The sequence below is a fragment of the Chiloscyllium punctatum genome, chromosome 13 (genome assembly GCF_047496795.1).
Source record: "Chiloscyllium punctatum isolate Juve2018m chromosome 13, sChiPun1.3, whole genome shotgun sequence".
In the NCBI taxonomy this organism is placed as follows: domain Eukaryota; kingdom Metazoa; phylum Chordata; class Chondrichthyes; order Orectolobiformes; family Hemiscylliidae; genus Chiloscyllium; species Chiloscyllium punctatum.
This window is the reverse complement of record NC_092751.1, coordinates 90,416,457-90,435,705: the sequence shown is the minus strand read 5'-3', so window position 1 is coordinate 90,435,705 and position 19,249 is coordinate 90,416,457. Positions and strand designations below refer to the sequence as shown.

The following is a 19,249-nucleotide window of genomic DNA, read 5'->3' as shown; positions in this document are numbered from 1 at the left end:
GCAGTACATTTCAGTTTTACAGCCAGCCTATGTGCTTGTGTACACTTTATGGGGTTCAGCTGCTTCTCTCACTTAGGCTACAATGAATAGATTATGTTGATATTAGTTAAAAGTTGATTAATAGTTATGTTGATTAGTTAATATTGACATGAGTTAGGCAATTAGATCTTCAGCACTATTCACTCTAACATAAGAAACTGCTTATGGGTATGATTGAGAATATAACCTTTAATTTAAAGTGGATTATACTGACACTATATTTGTGCATGACAGCTTGAAGTAAGAAGCTACAGTTTGAAAATTCAGGCACCACTGTTTCCCCAATCCCAACTATCCTGAGGTAATCCTTATGTATATTCGGTGGTAAACTGTAGCATTTAACATTCCATGTTCCTGATTCCAAGTGGTGTCACTTAAATTCTTACAGAACAGGCCTTGTTGGGTTCCCCCCAGTCAACAACTTCATTTCATCCATCGTTGTGGTTACCAGACATTTCATCAGTGCTAGGCGAAAGTGAGGACTGCAGATGCTGGAGATCAGAGTCAAGATTAGAGTGGTGCTGGAAAAGCACAGCAGGTCAGGCAGCATCCGAGGAGCAGGAAAATCAACATTTCGGGCAAAAGCCCTTCATCAGGAATGAAGGGCTTTTGCCCGAAACATTGATTTTCCTGCTCCTCGGATGCTGCCTGACCTGCTGTGCTTTTCCAGCACCACTCTACATCAGCAGTGCTGCAGTTTCCACAGTACTGAAAAGGGGACACATAGCTGGCGATTATCACCATTAGTCCTTGTTATCCTTTGCATTTTCACCATTCTTAACTTCTGCCCAGCAGTTTTTTTTTCCTTCCACGTTCATACAGGAAGGGTCACTGGCCACCAAGATGTCATAAGGTTCTTGCCAGGAAAATGCTTTTATATATCAGAACTAACCATTCCCTGATTCCCTTAAATCCAGATTATAAAGTCTCAAATTCAAACACACAAAAATAAAGCCACTTGTTCTACACGAATCAAGGAAAAGCATAGGCTTTGAAAGAAAAAGAGATAAACACATTAAACTGCCTTAAAACAACTTACAAATCAGAGTATAAGGGGTAACTTGTGCCTTGATCTGCAAAGAAACACAATTGGTAGAAATGTTTTCCCAGTCTCTCTCTCCCCTCCTCCAGCACCAAAGAAAGAAATTGCTAGAAGGTTTACAGTTTCTATAGTAGCTTTTCACGGTCAGTCTTTGATGAATACTCTGAGCTACCTGATATATGCCCCCATAGTGTGAGGCCCGTAGTCCATACCCAGGTCTTCATTTGGGGAACCGAAAGAACTGCAGATGCTGCAAATCAGAGACAAAGATAGAAATGGCTGGGAAAGCTCAGCAGGTCTGGCAGCATTTGTCGAGGGAAAATCAGAGTCAACTTTTCGGTCAAGTGACCCTTCCTCAGAACATAGAACAGGAGGGGTGACTCAACTCGGAAACGTTAACCCTGATTTCTCTCCACAGGTGCTGCTGAGCTTTTCCAGCCATTTCTGTTTTTATCCCTTCATTTGTGGAACGACGCTGCGTGCAAAGTTGCTGCTGCCACTTGCCTGCATTACAACAGCAATTATATTTCAAGAGTATACCGCACTTCAACACCATACCGAGGGGTATCTTGAGGTTCTGAAGAATGCCATGTCTACGTAAATTCTGTTAATTTATGTAGACCTCTGTTATTACTGAGGTTGTCGGTTTAATTTGTTTGGATTGGATTGGGTGAAGAGTTTTAGACAATCCCAGTAAGCTGGGAATCTGTAACCACGTTCCAAAGTCAAACAGTGTAGCTGCACCTCACATACTTAACCCAGACCTGAGCATTGTATCTTTAAACCTTACCTTGAGACCCATACATTTTCATTGTTACTGTAAATCCCTTCTCATTAACACTGTGGCATTTCCACTATTCTTAACAAGTCAGTGCAAGATTATCCCACATGAAGCTTAGTATAGGGTGCTATAAGGAAGGTTTAGTGGAAATGAAAGTGTATCTTTCTTTTTAGGAAAAAAGGCTGACTTAGGACTCCCAATCATATAAAAGGAAATGGAATCCCATTCATAGATACATTCAAGGGGACATTCCATTAGTATATGACAGAAAAGAATAGGGTTAGACAGGGTTAAAGGAAACTAAGTGGGAAAAGGTTCAAGTGGAACATAAGCATTAGTCTTCACCAGTTGGACCAAATGGCCTGATTCTGTGTTGTAAACCATATGCAGTTTGACTCATGAAGACATATGTGACAAAAGACCAGTGCCAAATGAATTTCAACATACAGTGAAAACCATTTGAACAAAATTGGAGCCAACTGTGAACTCCCAGTGTCTTTCTGTCAACATGGAACAGCTTGGCTCTGTGTAAAATGAGCAGGCAAATGACACCCAGTTATTACGTCATGGATGAAAATGGACAGTCTGCTTTTTTTAATTCATTCATGGAATGTCAATGTTACTGGCCAGGCCAGCATTTATTGCCCATCCCTAATTGCCCAGAGGGCTGCTAAGAGTCAACCACATTGCCGTGGGTCTGGACTCACATGTAGGCCAGACCAGGTAAGGATAGCAGTTTCCTTCCCTAAAGGACATGAGTGAACCAGATGGGTTCTTCCCAACAATCAAGAATGGTTCATGGTCATTATTAGACTTGCAATTCTATTTTTTTTAAATCAAATTCAAACTTCACCATCTGCTATGGTGGGATATGAACATACGAACCCAGAACATTCCCTGGATCTTTGGATTAATAGTCCAGCAATAATACTGCTAAGCCTCCCTCAGAATCACAATGATGATTCTATAACTGCGGATTATTTAACAATTATTTTTTCTCAGTTGCTGGCTCAACCACTTATTCTTCCCTTTGGTGCTTCTGCAGAATCTGCAAAAGTCTTATTTCAGGTCACAGTCCCTGCGCTTACCCTACTTTTCCAACAAAAAAACCTTCCTGCATCCAAGTTGTCTATAATTGTTCTGACTTCATTAATGGGGCACGGTGACCCAGTAGTTAGCACTGCTGCCTCACAGCGCCAGGGACCCAGATTCAATTCCCACCTCAGGTGACTGTCTGTGTGGAGTTTGCACATTCTCCCGGTGTTTGCGTGGGTTTCTTCCAGGCACTCCGGTTTCAACCCACAATCCAAAGATGTGCAGGTCAGGTAAGTTGGCCATTATCAGGGTAAATACAGGGTAGAGGAATAGGTATGGGTGAGTTACTCTTCAGAGGGCTGGTGTGGACTTGTTGGGCCAAGTGGCCTGTTTCCACACTGTAGGGAATCTAATCAAAAAAAATAATGGCACAATGGTTAGCAATGCTGCCTCATAGCACCAGGGACCCAGGTTCAATTTTATTCTTGGATGACTGTCTGTGTGAAGTTTGCATGTTCTCCCTGTGTCTGTGTGGGTTTCCTCCAGGTGCTTTGGTTTCCTCCCACAGTCCAAAGATATGCAGGTTGGGTGGATTAGCCATGCTAAATTACCCATAGTGTCCAGGAATGTATAGGTTAGGTGGATTAGCCATGGGGAAATGCAGGGTTCCAGGGGTATGATAGGAAGGTTGGTCTGAGTGGGGAGCTGTTTGGAGGGTCAGTGTGGACTCAATGGTTCAAGTGGCCTCTCTCTGCACTGTAGGGATTCTGTGGTTCTAAAAAAAATACACTGTGATATGAGAATGTGACAGAAGTTACACAGACACTGATTCACAAGTTGAGGCCATGACACATTCTTCCCCGTAATCACTCGCACATCTAATGTAAAGCAGAGTTGCCTTTTTGTTCTTGTATCACATTGTCTCCACTACTGTAAATACAATTGAGGTTTGTTGCTTTCTCCCTTTGTAAGTACATCCCAATGACCCAAAAAAAAGTCATTGTGCTGCACCCTACTGGGCGTTCGCACACTTGGAACTCATTTAACATTGCATGATGCCTGTTCAGAGTTTGTAGGAAAAGATTGAATACTGCTGCTATCGTTTTCCTTCAGTTGCTGGCTCAACTGCTTATTCTTCCTTTTGGTGCTTCTGCAGAAGCTACAAAAGTCTTATTTCGGGCAACAGCCCCTGCACTTACCCTACTTTTCCCATCAAAAAAACTTCACGTGTCAAAGCGGTCTATAATTGTTCTTACTTCATTAATGGGACTGACCTGGATCGTGGAGGAGAAAGTGAGGACTGCAGATGCTGGGGATCAGAGTCGAGAGTGTGGTGCTGGAAAAGCGGAGCAGGTCAGGCAGCATCTGAGGAGCAGGAGCATCAACATTTCAGACATAAGCCCCTCATCAGGAATCCAGGAGAATCAACGATTCAGGCATAAGCCCTTCATCAGGAGGAGCTTATACCCGAAATGTCAATTCTCCTGCTCTTCAGATGCTGGCTGACTTGCTGTGCTTTTCCAGCACCACACACTCTGACTTGAAGCATGGGGCAATTTTCTTTGTCTCTCAAGGTCAGTGACTCCTCACTCTAGGGACCCAAACCTAACAGATAGGGGTGTTGGGTCAATAAACAGTTTTGACCTCAGATGTATTCTAATGAAATATTTACCAAGGAAGAAATCATAAAATGGGCTATTTAACTTCACATGCCATTAGTAACAAGACATTAACAGAGGATACAAAGATCAGAGAGAAGGATGAGCAAGGGAAACTGTCTGATTTTAAGCCCAGGATCTGTTAGACCTGAATACCTACTTGAAACGAGTAGGAGAGACCAGGATCTGAGGGCATAGCCTCAGAGTGAAGGGATGATCCTTGAGAACTAAGATGAAGAGGAGTTTCTTCAGCCAGAGGGTGGTGAATGTATGGAATACATTGCTGCAAAGGGCTGTGGAGGCCAAGTCATTGAGTGTAATTAAGACAGAGATGGATAGGTTCTTGATTGGTAAGAGGATCAAAACTTATGACAGAAGGCAGGAGAAAGGAATTTGGAAACAGATCAGTCCTGATCAAATGGGAGAGCAGACTCGATGGGCTGAATGGCCCAATTCTGCTCCGATATCTTATGGTCTAAGAAGAGATAATTCAGCATTAATGTGGGATAGTAAAGTGCATTTTATTATATTTTTCTCTCACATAATTTACTTCAAACCCATCGTTGTGAGCGCTTCACTGGGTGATCATTTTCTGTCTGTAGAATACAGCAGCTTAATGTTCATGAAAGGTTTCATGTCTTAACAGTCATTTCAGATTCACAACAGGGTGCACTTCTTGTGCTTAGCCTTAGAGTCATGTCACTGCATAATTAAACACTGCAAAGCATATGGTGCAGAGACCATGGACAGCATTGAAAATAGATTTGCACCTAGTATTTTTAAAACCAAGTGAGAAGGAGGCATTTTGTTTTACAAAATGAAGTAGAAATAGCCTAAATCCTGTTAAAACTGAAAGGAAAATCAGACAGGCCTCTCATAAGGCACAGCGAACATAGTACAAATGATTGACAAAATCAGGAGACTACAGCAGAATGGAAATTGGATAAACCCTCCAAAAAATGGAGGGAATATTCGATAGGGTCTTTAAAATTCCTCCCTTTCCTAGGGAATCTAGAATGAGGGGATGGTTAAAAACAAGAGGTGTCTGTTTAGGATGAGGAGAAATTTCTTGTCTTTGGAATTATCTTAACACGAATGCAGTAGGGCCTGGATCACTGAATATATTCAAGTGTGAGTTTGAGTTTTACTTCACAAAGAGGATCAAGCATTGCGGGGTGGAAGGCAACAGAGTGGAGTTAAGACCACAATCAGATGATGGTTTTATTGAAAGTCAGTGCAGTCATGAAGGCTCAAATGGCCTACTCCTGCTCCCACGTCTTGTGAGGTGGAGGTGCCCGTGTTGGACTGGGGTGGACAAAATCAGAAGTCACACGACACCAGGTTAGAGTCCAACAGGTTTATTTGATATCTCAAGCATTCCGGTTCACCTGACGAAGGAGCAGCACTCTGAAAACGTGTGATTTCAAACAATTCCTGTTGGACTACAAGCTAGTGTTGTGGGACTTCCGACTGTGTCTGACAAGCTAAGGTTGAGAATTACACAGACCTATAAACCAATGAGAATTGAACAAGCCCGTTATAAAGCACAATGAATCGGCTAATTCCTTAGTAACACAAATGAAACCAGAGAGTACAGAGTAAGAGCTGGGCAGGCCCTTATTAAATACAGAGAATCAGATGGATCATTAAAAAAAAAGTGACTGGAGCAGGCCTTTCCACTGAAAACATGTGCTAACAATTTTCATTCTATTCTTAAAACGATTAGGAATTATATATTTGGCCATGTTTTGTAACATGAAACTGCTGTGGGTTAATGTACAACCTTAATTGAAAACACATCAGAGAAATGTTATGCGCGCTGAGACCACAAAACCCCAGCAGCTGCGAAAAAGGAACAAAGCTAATTTGTGTCCACATTCTCTTCCTGTTTATCCAAACTTTATTTGATCATCTGTATTTACATGATTACAGAAAACAGCATTCTATTGAGGTACAAACACTGGATGTGATCATCATGTGAAGATTAAAGCCACCCCATATCTCAACTGTGTAGATTCTGTTTTTTATCAATTTACACTGTGTGAGAAGGATAGGTTAAACCCATGGTGATACTTAATGGTCACAAATTTGCATTGTTGCATTCTGCAAATTTACCCAATGAAGCTTTTTTAATAATAATAATCAAATTTCAAATACGCTGCCATTTCCTAATAGTGAGAAAATAGCTGTCCTCAAAATAATTGCCCTTCATACCCCACATCCAATACTACCAACTGGACATCTGTTGCTGTTGTGGATCTGGATCTTCATTATATAACTTACGGCCACAACCTTGGCTAAGTGCCTTCAGGAATGAACGTCTGAAAGGACACATCCAACCCTGCTGACTTTCAGATCCCAATAGGCTGTAGGCATGAACTTAAAAGTTGTTGCAGGACATACTGCAAAACAGCTTAAAGAGAAATGGGGAAATTACTTCTGACACCATGTGGAATGGCCAACTTCATTCTTAAAAACTGAAGAGCATTTTCTCCCTCTCTAAAATTATTCAGACTAGCAGCCCTCCCCTACAAATGTATCGATTCGAAAACACCAGCAAGTGAGAGGTTTACATCAGAACGAACATGTTCTCCCAGTGTATAATGTAATCAAATACTTGTTTTTAGGCTTTGTTCTTTTGAACACTCGTGCTTGACACTAAACATTGAAGTATCAACTTCTTGTCTCGGCAATGTCAGTCTCAAATGGAGGTGGTTCCTGCTGCACTTCAAGATCCAATTTGTTGTGCATGTCCCTCCATTCAGAAGGCACTCCACTGACATGCGTCATGTTATTGAGAACAGGTTCCACCAAATGCTTCAGTGACCAGGATCACTTCTGGTGAGTGCGGTCCATGACGCGTTCAGATTGGCAACAACTGGAAGCCACGTAACTCACAGTCAAGTCGGAAATTTTCAAAATCCATTCTCTGTTTCACAGCCCGAGAAAGTGGATTTCACACAGCAGCCAGCTGCAAAACTCCATGCACTCATGTACTGTGTTCCAATGGCATAAAGTCATCGTTTGCAATAAAATTCCAATGAATTTCTAGCGCTCAAAAATTATAATTTCAATCAAATTTTCCCTTGTACAATTGCCCAAACTTTGCATCTGGACCAGTTCAAATCAGCACGTGCTGCTCCAAATGTATGCAAATGCAATCGTGCAGCAGCAAAGTCTCCTAGCCAGTGCTGCTTAAGCCAATAAATTCTTCACTGGAGGCCGTTTTATCTTTATGGAACCCATCATCATCGATCTCCCACTTGCAGTTATTATTTCAGCCTTCAACCGACCAACTGTAGACTCTGCCCCATGCATCACCCACAAATAGTTTAGCCTGATTCCTGTAAGGAAGCAAGAAGACTCTTAACAATTTCTGAACTCGTCGAGGTGAATGATCGCAGTGTGGCAAAAAGGATCCGTTTAATTGACACTTGAAGTGCCAATAAGTAGGCTAGTTTTGCTAAGATTTTCACTTTATAAGCCAACAAATCAGCTCAACACTAACCCCGTGGAAGCATCCATTATTCTGCTGGTTTATGTAAATCTCAGCTGTTTCTCCAGTTAGACTTTCCATTTTATATCATCTCAACAGTAACATTAAAAATAAGGAACTAAGTCAGGGGGGAACCAGCACTGAGAAACCATAATGCGGTGTGAAGAGCTCATCCATCACTTACACTTAAACAGGCACAGCACAAAGAAAAGGCCAGACTGCGTCTTCATTCAAGCACCACTATATAAAGGAAAAGGGCCAATCTAAGCCAAGTACACATCTTGGCCGCCTGACCATTGAGCTTTTGAAGCTGCCCAACACCTCTGTCCATCCCACCCTGTGGCTATATGATGGGTGCTGAGCCACAGCCCCCAGAAAGATCCCACAATGTGCTGCATGTGTTGGTCTAAGCTAGGTCAGCTGAAGGGATGCTAACATTGACCTCAATACCCTGGAGGGAGGACAGAGGCAGTCAGTTGAGTGAGGTGGACTGGCCCCGGATGACTCTGGGAGTGCAGGATGTGGGTGGCATCAGTTGGTAGCGATACAGCCCCTCACGTTCCAGGTGAAGAAGTTCCTTTGCGGGTGGTATCAGAGACAGGCCAGGGCATGGGGAAAACATTGGCCTTTCCCGTCAATCCGAGGAAACCTGCTGGACTGACAAATACTGTGATGGGGGTGGGGAGTGCGTGGGAATCATTGCAAAAGCAAGAATCCCACACTCCTTCAAAGTGTCTGCTGCTTTTGTTTTAATCTCTCCACCTGCCTCTGTGCTCCCAGATGTTCATTCCCACCGCTCCCCCCATCCCCCTGCCATCTTTATTCAGCAGTTAGTTTTAATCAATCAGGACATTACCAATTCCCCTCCCCTTGCACCAGGCTCCGAAAAGAATGAAAGCAATTGGACACATTTCAAACAAAAAGGTGGCTACACCCTACAGAAAATACTGCGTGTGGAATTGCCCTAAATGACTGGCTGTGCATTCCATTTTTGACTTCAAATAATTCAAAGAATTAAAGAAATGCCAATTACAGTGTAAAGATCAAAAGACCTGCGGATGCTGGAAATCAGAAACAAAAAATTGCTGGAAAAGCTCAGCAGGTCTGGCAGCATCTGTGGAGAGAAATCAGAGTTAACCTTTCAGGTCGAGTGACCCTCCCTCAGAACTGAGTTAGGATCACTCGACTCGAAACATAAATTCTGCTTTCTCTCCGCAGGTGTGGCCAGACTGGCTGAGCTTTTCCAGCAATTTCTGTTGGTGCACCAATTAGATTAATTACTTACAGTGTGGAAACAGGCCCTTCGGTCCAACAAGTCCACACCGACCCTCCGAAGAGCAACCCACCCAGACCCACTCCCCTACACCTAACACTACAGACAATTTAGCATGACCAATTCACCTGACCTGCACATCTTTGGATTGTAGGAGGAAACCGGAGCACCCGGAGGAAACCCACGCAGGCACTGGGAGAATGTGCAAACTCCACACAGACAGTCGCCTGAGGCGGGAATTGAACCCAGGTCTCTGGCGCTGTGAGGCAGCAGTGCTAATCACTGTGCCACCGTGCCGCCCTAGAGTGTTCCAAACAAATTTAAACCTCAAAAACAGAATCTCTGTTTTTGTTTCTGATTTCCAGCAGTCCTTTCGGTTTTTATAAAGTTAAGTTCCACTCTGGCGTTAAAAGGGGGTGTGGAATTCCTCACCCAGCAGCTTTTGAACTGGGGATGACCCTGGATTTTATGCAGGATATAGGTTACAGCACTAATTGAAATGACATTCAGTTCCCGAGGCTGTAATTGTGATCACTGGCTCAGAAATCCACCTTCCCTGTGAACGCGCTCCAAATCCTAGAAGAACCAACATGCTACCTGGAGATGCCCAGTGCTGTGACTGCAGGGCTCCTCTTGTTCTGTTTCCCTGCGGATGTGCTGCTTCTGCTCAGCTCTTGACAAAGGACAAGGTGCCGTTCCCATTTGTAACCTGTGGTGGAGGGAATATTAAAAGCCACGGTCATTGCTTCGTCAAGTAGATGTCTCTTTAATGGCAAACAGGTAGCACTCGCAGTAAACATCCAGGGTTAATCTCTGCCTGTCCGGTAATGTGAGGGGATGTCCCAATTTAATTAAATTTTAATCATGCTGTTCAGCGATGCTGAGCTCTAATCAGGAATTCAGATTTGTGCATTATTAAATGCCTTCTAACTTGCACAGTTAGGTCAGCAGTGACTCATCCTTGGTTGAATGTGTCTGACATCTCTCTTTGCTATTGATCTCCATGGCTAAACAAACAATTGCATGCAGTTAAATAATAACAGCTAGAGTAGCTATTTTCCTGTTCTGAGCTCCAACTCGATTCGAAAGTATGCAATGGTAATTGAGGCCATAATTACCTACAACAATGGGGGAAATTACTATTTAATTCCCAGACACAAACCATCGTGCAAGGTACTTGAAGCCTATAATTACCACTTATTTTCTGTTTTGTAAAAGGAAAAACAAGACATGGAGGTGCAATGTGATTGGCAACCCGCACAAAGTCTTTTTGTTTGTGGCATTCAATCTTAACCAACAGGCCTGGATTGTTATTTCGAATGTTATCATCTTACAAAGTGAGCTATTACTCGACTGACAAGGCAGTAGGATATCACGGGGCCCTGTCCATGCTGCTCCCCTGAGCAACTTCACTGACAGAGGAGCAACCCATCCTCACTGTCTGCCCTCAGGTGGGGTAAATTATCCAAGAGTATGCGCTTTCTGGGAGATCTGCAGTTCTATGGTCTGGTCTCTTGATAACAGATTAGAAGGGAAACAGTATCATTTGTGACAGGTTTGTTTGATGGGCATATGGGGGGAGGGTGGGTGGGGCACAGTTTGAGCCCAGACTGATGCCAAGCGGCGATGGATGGCAGGCCTCAGCTTGACAGAAAAAGGAAAAATAAATCAGCTGGGGGGTTTCTGCTCCTGCTCGCTATCCCAGTGTCGACTGCGGTACTGAACTTGGGATTGGGGTAGGAAGGTGGAATTGTGATGGATCAATGATCTCATTTCATGGACGTGCCATAAGAAATAGCCTGATGTTCCTTACACTTTGATGTTTACATTTTAACAGGAGGTGGCAATGGTCTTGTGGTATTACCACTGGATTGTTAATTCAGAGATCCAGGTAATCTGACCCATGGCAGATGTGGGATTAACATGGAATTAAGAGTCTAATGATGATCATGAATCGATTGTTGGGAAAATAAAACATCTGGTTTACTAATGCCCTTTAGGGAAGGAAACAGCTATCCTTATCTGGTCTGGCCTACATGTGACTCCAGACCCACAGCAACGTGATGAACTCTGAACTGCCTTCTGGGCAGTCAATGATAGGCAACAAATGCTGCCTGCTCAGCGATGTCCATATCCCGTGAATGAATTTTAAAAAGTTGCGCAAGAACAGGCATAGATTCTAATGTCCTTTGTAGAATCATTCAGCTGTACAGCATGGAAACAGACCCTTTGATCCAACTCGTCCATGCTGACCAGATATCGTAAATTAATCTAGTCCCATTTGCAAGCATTTGGCCCATATCCCTCGAAACCCTTCCTATTCATATACCCATCAAGATGCCTTTTGAATGTTGTAATTGTACCAGCCTCCACCACTTCCTCTGGCAGCTCATTCCATACATGCACCACCCTCTGTGTGAAAAAGTTGCCCCTTAGGTTCCTTTTTAAACCTTTCCCCTCTCACCTTAAACCTATGCCCTCTAGTTTTGGATTCCCCTACCTCGGCTGTTCACCCTATTCATGCCCTGCATAATTTTATAAACTTCTGTAAGGTCACAACTAACCTCTGAGGTTTGAGTTGAACATTTTGCTGATACTCTCATCTTACCCTTGGAACAGAGTCAGCAAATAGTCCTGGGAAACTGTGGTAAAATCTGGAAAGGTGTCCAAATATATTGCCACCTGCCAAAACAGTGGGTCAGGGAGAGAAAATATGGCAGGATGGGGCAGATGGTGTCGGAGGGGTGGGGTCACATTTTGAAGGAAGTATGACAAATATTTCTGCATGCAGTGCTTTGTGAGTGGCATCTGCTGTTGATACCAGAATATGATGTGGAGACTAGGCTGGGTAAAGGCAGAAGTCACATGTTACCCGGTTATGGTCCAATGGGTTTATTTGAAATCACAAGCTTTCAGAGCACTGCCCTTTCATCACGTGAGTGATTTCACGTGACAAAGGAGCAGCGATTTGAAAGCTCGTGATTTCAAATACATCTATTGGACTATAACCTGGTATCATGTGACTTTGGACCTGGTACCATTATATGGGGAAGGTGATGCAATGGTCAAGGCAATTCTAAACCTTTCTAATCCCTCTGCCAACTTCCACAATGGATGTCTTTTGATTCAAGAAGAAAAAGGCACATCGTGCAGTTCCTCCAGGTTGAATGCAGAGCAGTCTGGGTGTGAAATGTGATCAGCTACACCAAGTGTTCAAGGTTCCAATGTAAGAAGAGAAAGTCAAAGGTGGAAATTATTGTTGCAGATATTGGTTATCGAGTGGAATTAATTCAGCTCACACTCACCATATGTTATTCGAATGAGAGATCTTACACGCAGTAAATAAAAGGGATTAATAGCTCAATTAAAAACAGCCAGAGAAATAGTAGCTTGTGTGTTAAAACCATGGGAACTTTAACAGATTAAAAACCAAGATGCATCCAGTTTGTACTCAATCATTCTCATACTCAATTAAACCAAAAACAATTGCATCAGTAATTATAGGAATTGTTCTTTATCAACATTTGTTTTACTCACTTGTAGGGTGTGGGTATCACTGGCTAACTAGCATTTATTGCCTGTCCCTAGTTGTCCTTCTAAAGGTGGTGTTAAGCTTCCTTTTTGAACCACTGCAGTCCATTTGCTATAAGTTGACCCCCATGCCCTTAGGGAGGGAATTTCAGGATTTTGACCCAGTGATAGTGACGGAATGGCGATATATTTCCAAGTCAGTATGGTGGCAAGAGTGTAGTGCTGGAAATGCACAGCAGGTAACGCAGCATCTGAGGAGCAGGAGAGTCAACTTTTCGGGCACAAGTCCTTCATCAGGAAGGGCTTATGATGAGCTTCCTGGTGAAGGGTTTTTGCCCAAAACATCGATTCTCCTGCTCCTCAGATGTTCCATGACCTGCTGTGCTTTTCCAGCACTACACTCTTGAATCTGATTTCCAACATCTGCAGTCCTTACTTTCTCCAAGTCAGGATGGTGAGTGTCTTGGAGGGGAAGGTGAAGGTGGTGGTGTTCTTATGTATCTACTGCCCTTGTCCTTCTAGATGTAAGTGATCGGGGGTTTGGAAGGCGCTGTCTGAGGATTTTTGGTGAATTTCTGCAGTTCATTTTGTAGATAGTACACACTGCTGCTACTGAGCGGCGGTGGTGGAGAGATTGAATGTTTCAGGATGTAGTGCCAATCAAGTGGGTTGCTTTATCATTGAGTCAGAGAGATGTACAGCATGGAAACAGACCCTTTGGTCCAAATCGTCCATGCTGACTCGATATTGTAAATTAATCTAGTCCCATTTGCAAGAATTTGGCCCATATCCCTCCAAACCTTCCCTATTCATATATCCATCCGGATGCATTTTAAATGTTGTAATTGTACCAGTTGCCATCAATTTCTCTGGCAGCTCATTCCATAACTGCACCACCCTCTCTGTGGTAAGGTTGCCCCTTCGATACCTTTTAAATCTTTCCCCTCTCACCCTAGGCCTATGTCCACTAGTTCTGGATTTCCCCATCCCAAGGAAAATACCTTCTCTATTTATCCTATCCATGCCTCTAATGATTTTATAAACCTGTATAAGGTCATCCCTCAGTCTCTGACACTCCAAGGAAAATAGCCCCAGTCTGTTCAGTCTCTCACTATAACTCAAATCCTCCAACCCTGACAACATCCTTGTAAATCTTTTCTGAACCCTTCCAAATTTCACAACATCCCTCCTATAGCAGGAAGTCCAGAACTGCATGCAATATTCCAAAAGTAGACAAACCGATGTTCTATACAGCCAAAACATGGTCTCCCAACTCCTATATTCATTGTATGGACCAATAAAGGCAAGCATACCAAACTATCCTGTCAACCTGCAACTCCACTTTTAAAGAATTATGAACCTGCAATCCAAGGTCTCTTTGTTCAGCAATGTTCCACACGATCTTACCATTAAGTGTATACATCCTGCCCTACTTTGGCTTTTCAAAATGTATTATCTTACATTTATCTCAATTAAACTCCATTGGCCCATCTGATCAAGATCCCGTTGTAGTCTGAGGTAACCTTCTTTTCTGTCCACTACATCACCAATTTTGGTGTCATCAGCAAACTTACTAACTATACCTCCTATGTTCAATCCAAATCATTTCTATAAATGACGAAAAGTAGTGGACCCAGTACCGATCCTTGTGGCACACCACTGGTCACAGGCCTCCAGTCCAAAAAGCAACCCTCCACCACCACCCTCATTCTTCTACCTTCGAGCTAGTTTTGTATCCAAATGGCTAGTTCTCCTTCTATTCCATGTGATCTAACCTTGATAACCAGTCTACCATGAGGAATCTTGCTGAACGCCTTACTGAAGTCCATATAGATCACATCCACTGCTCTGACTTAATTAATCCACTTTGTTACTTCTTCAAAAAACTCAGTTAAGTTTGTGAGACATGGTTTCCCATGCGCAAAGCCATGTTGACTATCTCTAATCAGTCCTTGCTTTTCCAAATATATGTAAGTCCTGTCCCTCAGGATTCTCTCCAACAACCTGCCCACCACTGAGGTCAGGCTCACCAGTCTATAGTTCCCTGGCTTTTTCTTACCACCTTTCTTAAATAGTGGCACCATGTTAGCCAACATCCAGTTTTCTGGCAGGTCACCTATGGCTATCAATGATACAAATATCTCAGCAAGGGGCCCAGGAATCACTTCCCTAGCTTCCCACAGTGTTCTAGAGTACATCTGATCATGTCCTGGGGAATTATCCACTTTTATTTATTTTGAGACATCCAATACCACCTCCTCTGTAACATGGACATTTTTCAAGACGTCGGTTATTTGTTTCCCCACATTCTATATCTTCCATGTCCTTCTCCACAGTAAACACGGACGCAAAATACCCATTTAATATCTTCCCCATCTCCTGCAGTTCCTCACATAGGTGGCCTTGCTGATCTTTAAGGAGCCCTATTCTCTCCCTAGTTACCCTTTTGTCCTTAATGTAATTGTAGAATCCTTTTGGATTCTGTTTAACCCTATTTGCCAAAGCTATCTCATGTCCCCTTTTTGCCCTCCTGATTTCCCACTTCATTATGATTAGATTAGATTAGATTAGATTCCCTACAGTGTGGAAACAGGCCCTTTGGCCCAACAAGTCCACATCGACCCTCTGAAGAGCAACCCACCCAGACCCATTCTGCTACATTCACCTCTGACTAATGCTATAGGCAATTTAGCATGGCCAATTCACCCAACCTCCACATCTTTGGACTGTGGGAGGAGACCCACGCAGACACGGGGAGAATGTGCAAACATTCCCGAGGCTGGAATTGAACCCGGGTCCCTGGCACTGTGAGGCAGCAGTGCTAACCACTGAGCCACCGTGCCGCCCCAAAAAAACAATGCTTTCAATGCCGTGTCATTGCCAACCCGCAATGCCGTGACTCAGATTATACTCCTACTGCCTTTATGCTCTTGCAATGGTTCACTCAATCTCTGCTATCTGTACTTGATATATGCTTCCTTGGTTTTTCTTGACTAAAACCTCAATTTCTCTAGTCATCCAGCATTCCCTGTACCTACCAGTCTTGCCTTTCACTCTAACAGGAACACACTGTCTCTGGACTCTCACTATCTCATTTTGAAGGCTTCCTATTTTCCAGCCGTCCCTTTACCTGCAAACATCCACCCCACCAGCACCACCCCCATAACAATTTTTGAAAGTTCTTCCCTAATACCGTCAAAATTGGCCTTGTTCCAATTTAGAACTTTAACTTTTAGATCTGGTCTATCCTTTTCCCTCACTATTTAAAAACTAATAGAATTATGGTCGCTGTCCTGGATAATGTCAAGTTTCTCTGGTGATGTTGAAGCTGCACCCATCCAGGCAAATGGGGAGTTTTCCCTCACACTCCTAACTTGTGCCTTTTTGATGGTGGACAGACTTTGGTGATTCAGGAAGTGAGTTCCTAGCCTCTGACATGTTCTTATAGTCACTATTTTTTTCGTTACAAGTCCAGTTAAGCTTCAGTAACCCTTTAGGATGTTGATAGTGGGAGATTCAGTGATGGTAACACTATTGAATGTCAAGGGATGGTCTCTTATGGGAGATGGTCATTACAAACCATTTGTATGATGCAAATGTTACTCTGATTTAGTCTGACCCAGATTTGACAGGAGGAAACTCCTGTGTTGGAGGAGCTCTGAGGAGATCCAAAGTTATCTTTTCCTCCCAATGTTCCACTCAGCATGACATGTCCCAAATTACTCCTCAACTGAAAGCTAAAATGTTACTTACAGAAAGTAGTATAGCTAATTTGTTTTTGAATGAATCAATATATCAGCTTTCACCGTCTCCTACGGGAGTGGCTCCATAGACTGACCACTCACTCACTGAAGAAAATGTTTCCATACATTAGTTTTGATTTTAACCCTCTTCAGATTCAGGCTGTATCCTCCACTTCTAATTTTCTGGTCAGGCTGAAACAGCTTATTTTGTTCGACATTAACCACTGAACGCATTAGTGCCTACAGCAATAACATACTCTTATGATTGTTGCTGTGTCACCATTAGAGGTTGATTTTAGAATCATTCCATTTCAAGACACTGCTCCCAATAATCTGACCAAAGACAATATATATTTAGCCATTTTCCAGCCAAGTTCTGTGCTGTTTGCATAATTCGCCATCACACACTACTGTTCAGTTACTTATTTATAATTAATGAACTTTCTTACTGTGCACTTTTAACAGATCGACTAATGTTGTAACTTGAAATGAACGTATAGATTTTCATACTGTGATTTGTTGCATGTTCTTGTAACACAATTCACTTCCTCTGGGCTGGTTTACGGGATTTTCTTTTCAAAGGTACCTTGAACTCCAGGTTCAAGTTTAGCTGGGATTGCAATTTGGAGTCAGGAATCTTTGGTGTGTTTGAAGTGTTTAAACGTCCACATGCCTATTGCATTGTGCTTGCATGGTTGTGTGTTGGAGTAAGAGCCTACATTCAGAGTGGCAGCAGTCTCTCAACTGTGGAAGGCATCACAGCTGAACCTGATCACATCTTCATCCAACATTTACACCCTGACACTTCATGGGATGTGGGAATGTGGGGGAGTGTGTGTGTGGTGGAACAGGAAGGATGGTGCTCAGACATGGAACAAACCGATTCTGACCTTAACCTAGAGATATTTTGATCTGGAGATCAACAGAGGTCAGAGATTGAACCTGGTAACTTTGGTCTGAATCAGCCACATCCTTCTGACTGAGAGAGTACAGACTAACATTTGGATTCTTTATTCCCGACTACAACATGGGAAGATGGAGGTGACTTAGGTTGCTGCAGATGACAGCAAATGTTACGCCATTGTCTGCTGCTTATTCCTGGCTAACCTTGAACTGGTTGGCTCTCTCGGTCATTTCAAAGGAGAGATGAGAGTCATTGCTATGGGTTTGAAGTCACTTGTAGACTAAGACCAGGTGAGGATGGCAATATCCTTCCTTAAAAGGACATTAGTGAATCAGATAGGTATTTATGAAGATCAATAATGGTTATGTAGCCATTACGTGAACCATTCATTCATGGTTTTTAATGAATTCAGGTTTCACCACAGGCCATGGTGGAAGCTGAACTCGTGATCAGAAGAGGCTCTCTGTATTGATTACCAGTCCAGTGTCATTACCACTAGACCACCACCACCCCAGCCTTCAGGGAAAGGAAGAAGAGCAATAATACAGCAAGATATTCCTGAATTAAACGCTACTCAAAAAATTCAAAAGAAATGAACGAGGTAAAGGGATGGCTGGAAAATAGGAAGCCTTCAGAAATGAGATAACAAGAGCCTAGAGACAGTATATTCCTGTTAGGGTGAAACAAAGGGCTGGTAGGTGTAGGGAATGCTGAATGACTAGAGAAATTGAGGATTTGGTTAAGAAACAGAAGGAAGCATATGTCAGATATAGATTAGATAGATCAAGTGAATCATTAGAAGAGTATAAAGGCAATAGGAGTACATGTGAGAGAGAAATCAGGAGGGCAAAAACGGGACATGAGATAGCTTTGGTAAATAGGGTTAAGGGTTAGCCAAAGTGTTTTTACAAATATACTAAGGACAAAAAGGGTAACTAGGAAGACAATAGTGCCTCTCAAAGATCAGCAAGGCGGCCTTTGTGTGGAGACGCAGGAGATGAGGGAGATACTAAACGAGTATTTTGCATCCGTGTTTACTGTGGAGCAAGGCATGGAAGATATAGAATTTGGGGAAATAGATGGTGACATCTTGAAAAATGTCCATATTACAGAGGAGGAAGTGCTGGATGTCTTGAAATGCATAAAAGTCGATAAATGCCCAGGACCTGATCAGGTGTACCCTAGAACTCTGTGGGAAGCTACAGAAGTGATTGCTGGGCCTCTTGCTGAGATATTTGTATCATCGATAGTCATAGGTTAGGTGCTGAAAGACTGGAGGTTGGTTAACGCGGTGTCACCGTTTAAGAAATGTGGTAAGGAAAAGCCAGGGAACAATAGAGCCTGATGTCTGTGATGGGCAAGTTGTTGGAGGGAGTTCTGAGGGACAGAATGTACATCTATTTGGAAAGGGATAGTCAACATGGCTTTGTGCATGGGAAATCATGTCTCACAAAAATGATTGAGTTTTTTAAGAAGTAACAAAGTTCATTGATGAGGGCAGAGCAATAGATGTGATCTATATGGACCTCAGTAAGCTGTTCAACAAGGTTCCCCATGAGAGACTGGTTAGCAAGGTTAGATCTCATGGAATACAGGGAGAACTAGCTATTTCAATACCGAACTGGATCAAAGGTGTGGTGGTGGAGGGTTGCTTATCAGACTGTGACCAGTGGAGTGCCACAAGGATCGCTGCTGGGTCCTCTACTTTTTGTCATTTATATAAATGATTTGGATGTGAGCATAACAC

At 42.9% G+C, this 19,249-nt stretch overlaps 1 protein-coding gene across 1 annotated transcript in view; it reads right to left on the bottom strand.

Moving 5' to 3' along the window:
• Positions 1-6,443: 6,443 nt before the first annotated feature.
• wdfy4 (WDFY family member 4) overlaps positions 6,444-19,249 on the bottom strand; it is a 312,072-nt gene continuing 299,266 nt past the window's right edge. The window contains exons 62-63 of the mRNA XM_072583190.1: positions 9,922-10,033; positions 6,444-7,899 (exon numbers count right to left, since the gene is read on the bottom strand). Coding sequence (XP_072439291.1) covers positions 7,833-7,899; positions 9,922-10,033 — 179 coding nt within the window. The 3' untranslated portion in view covers positions 6,444-7,832. The remainder of the gene's footprint in view (positions 7,900-9,921; positions 10,034-19,249) is intronic.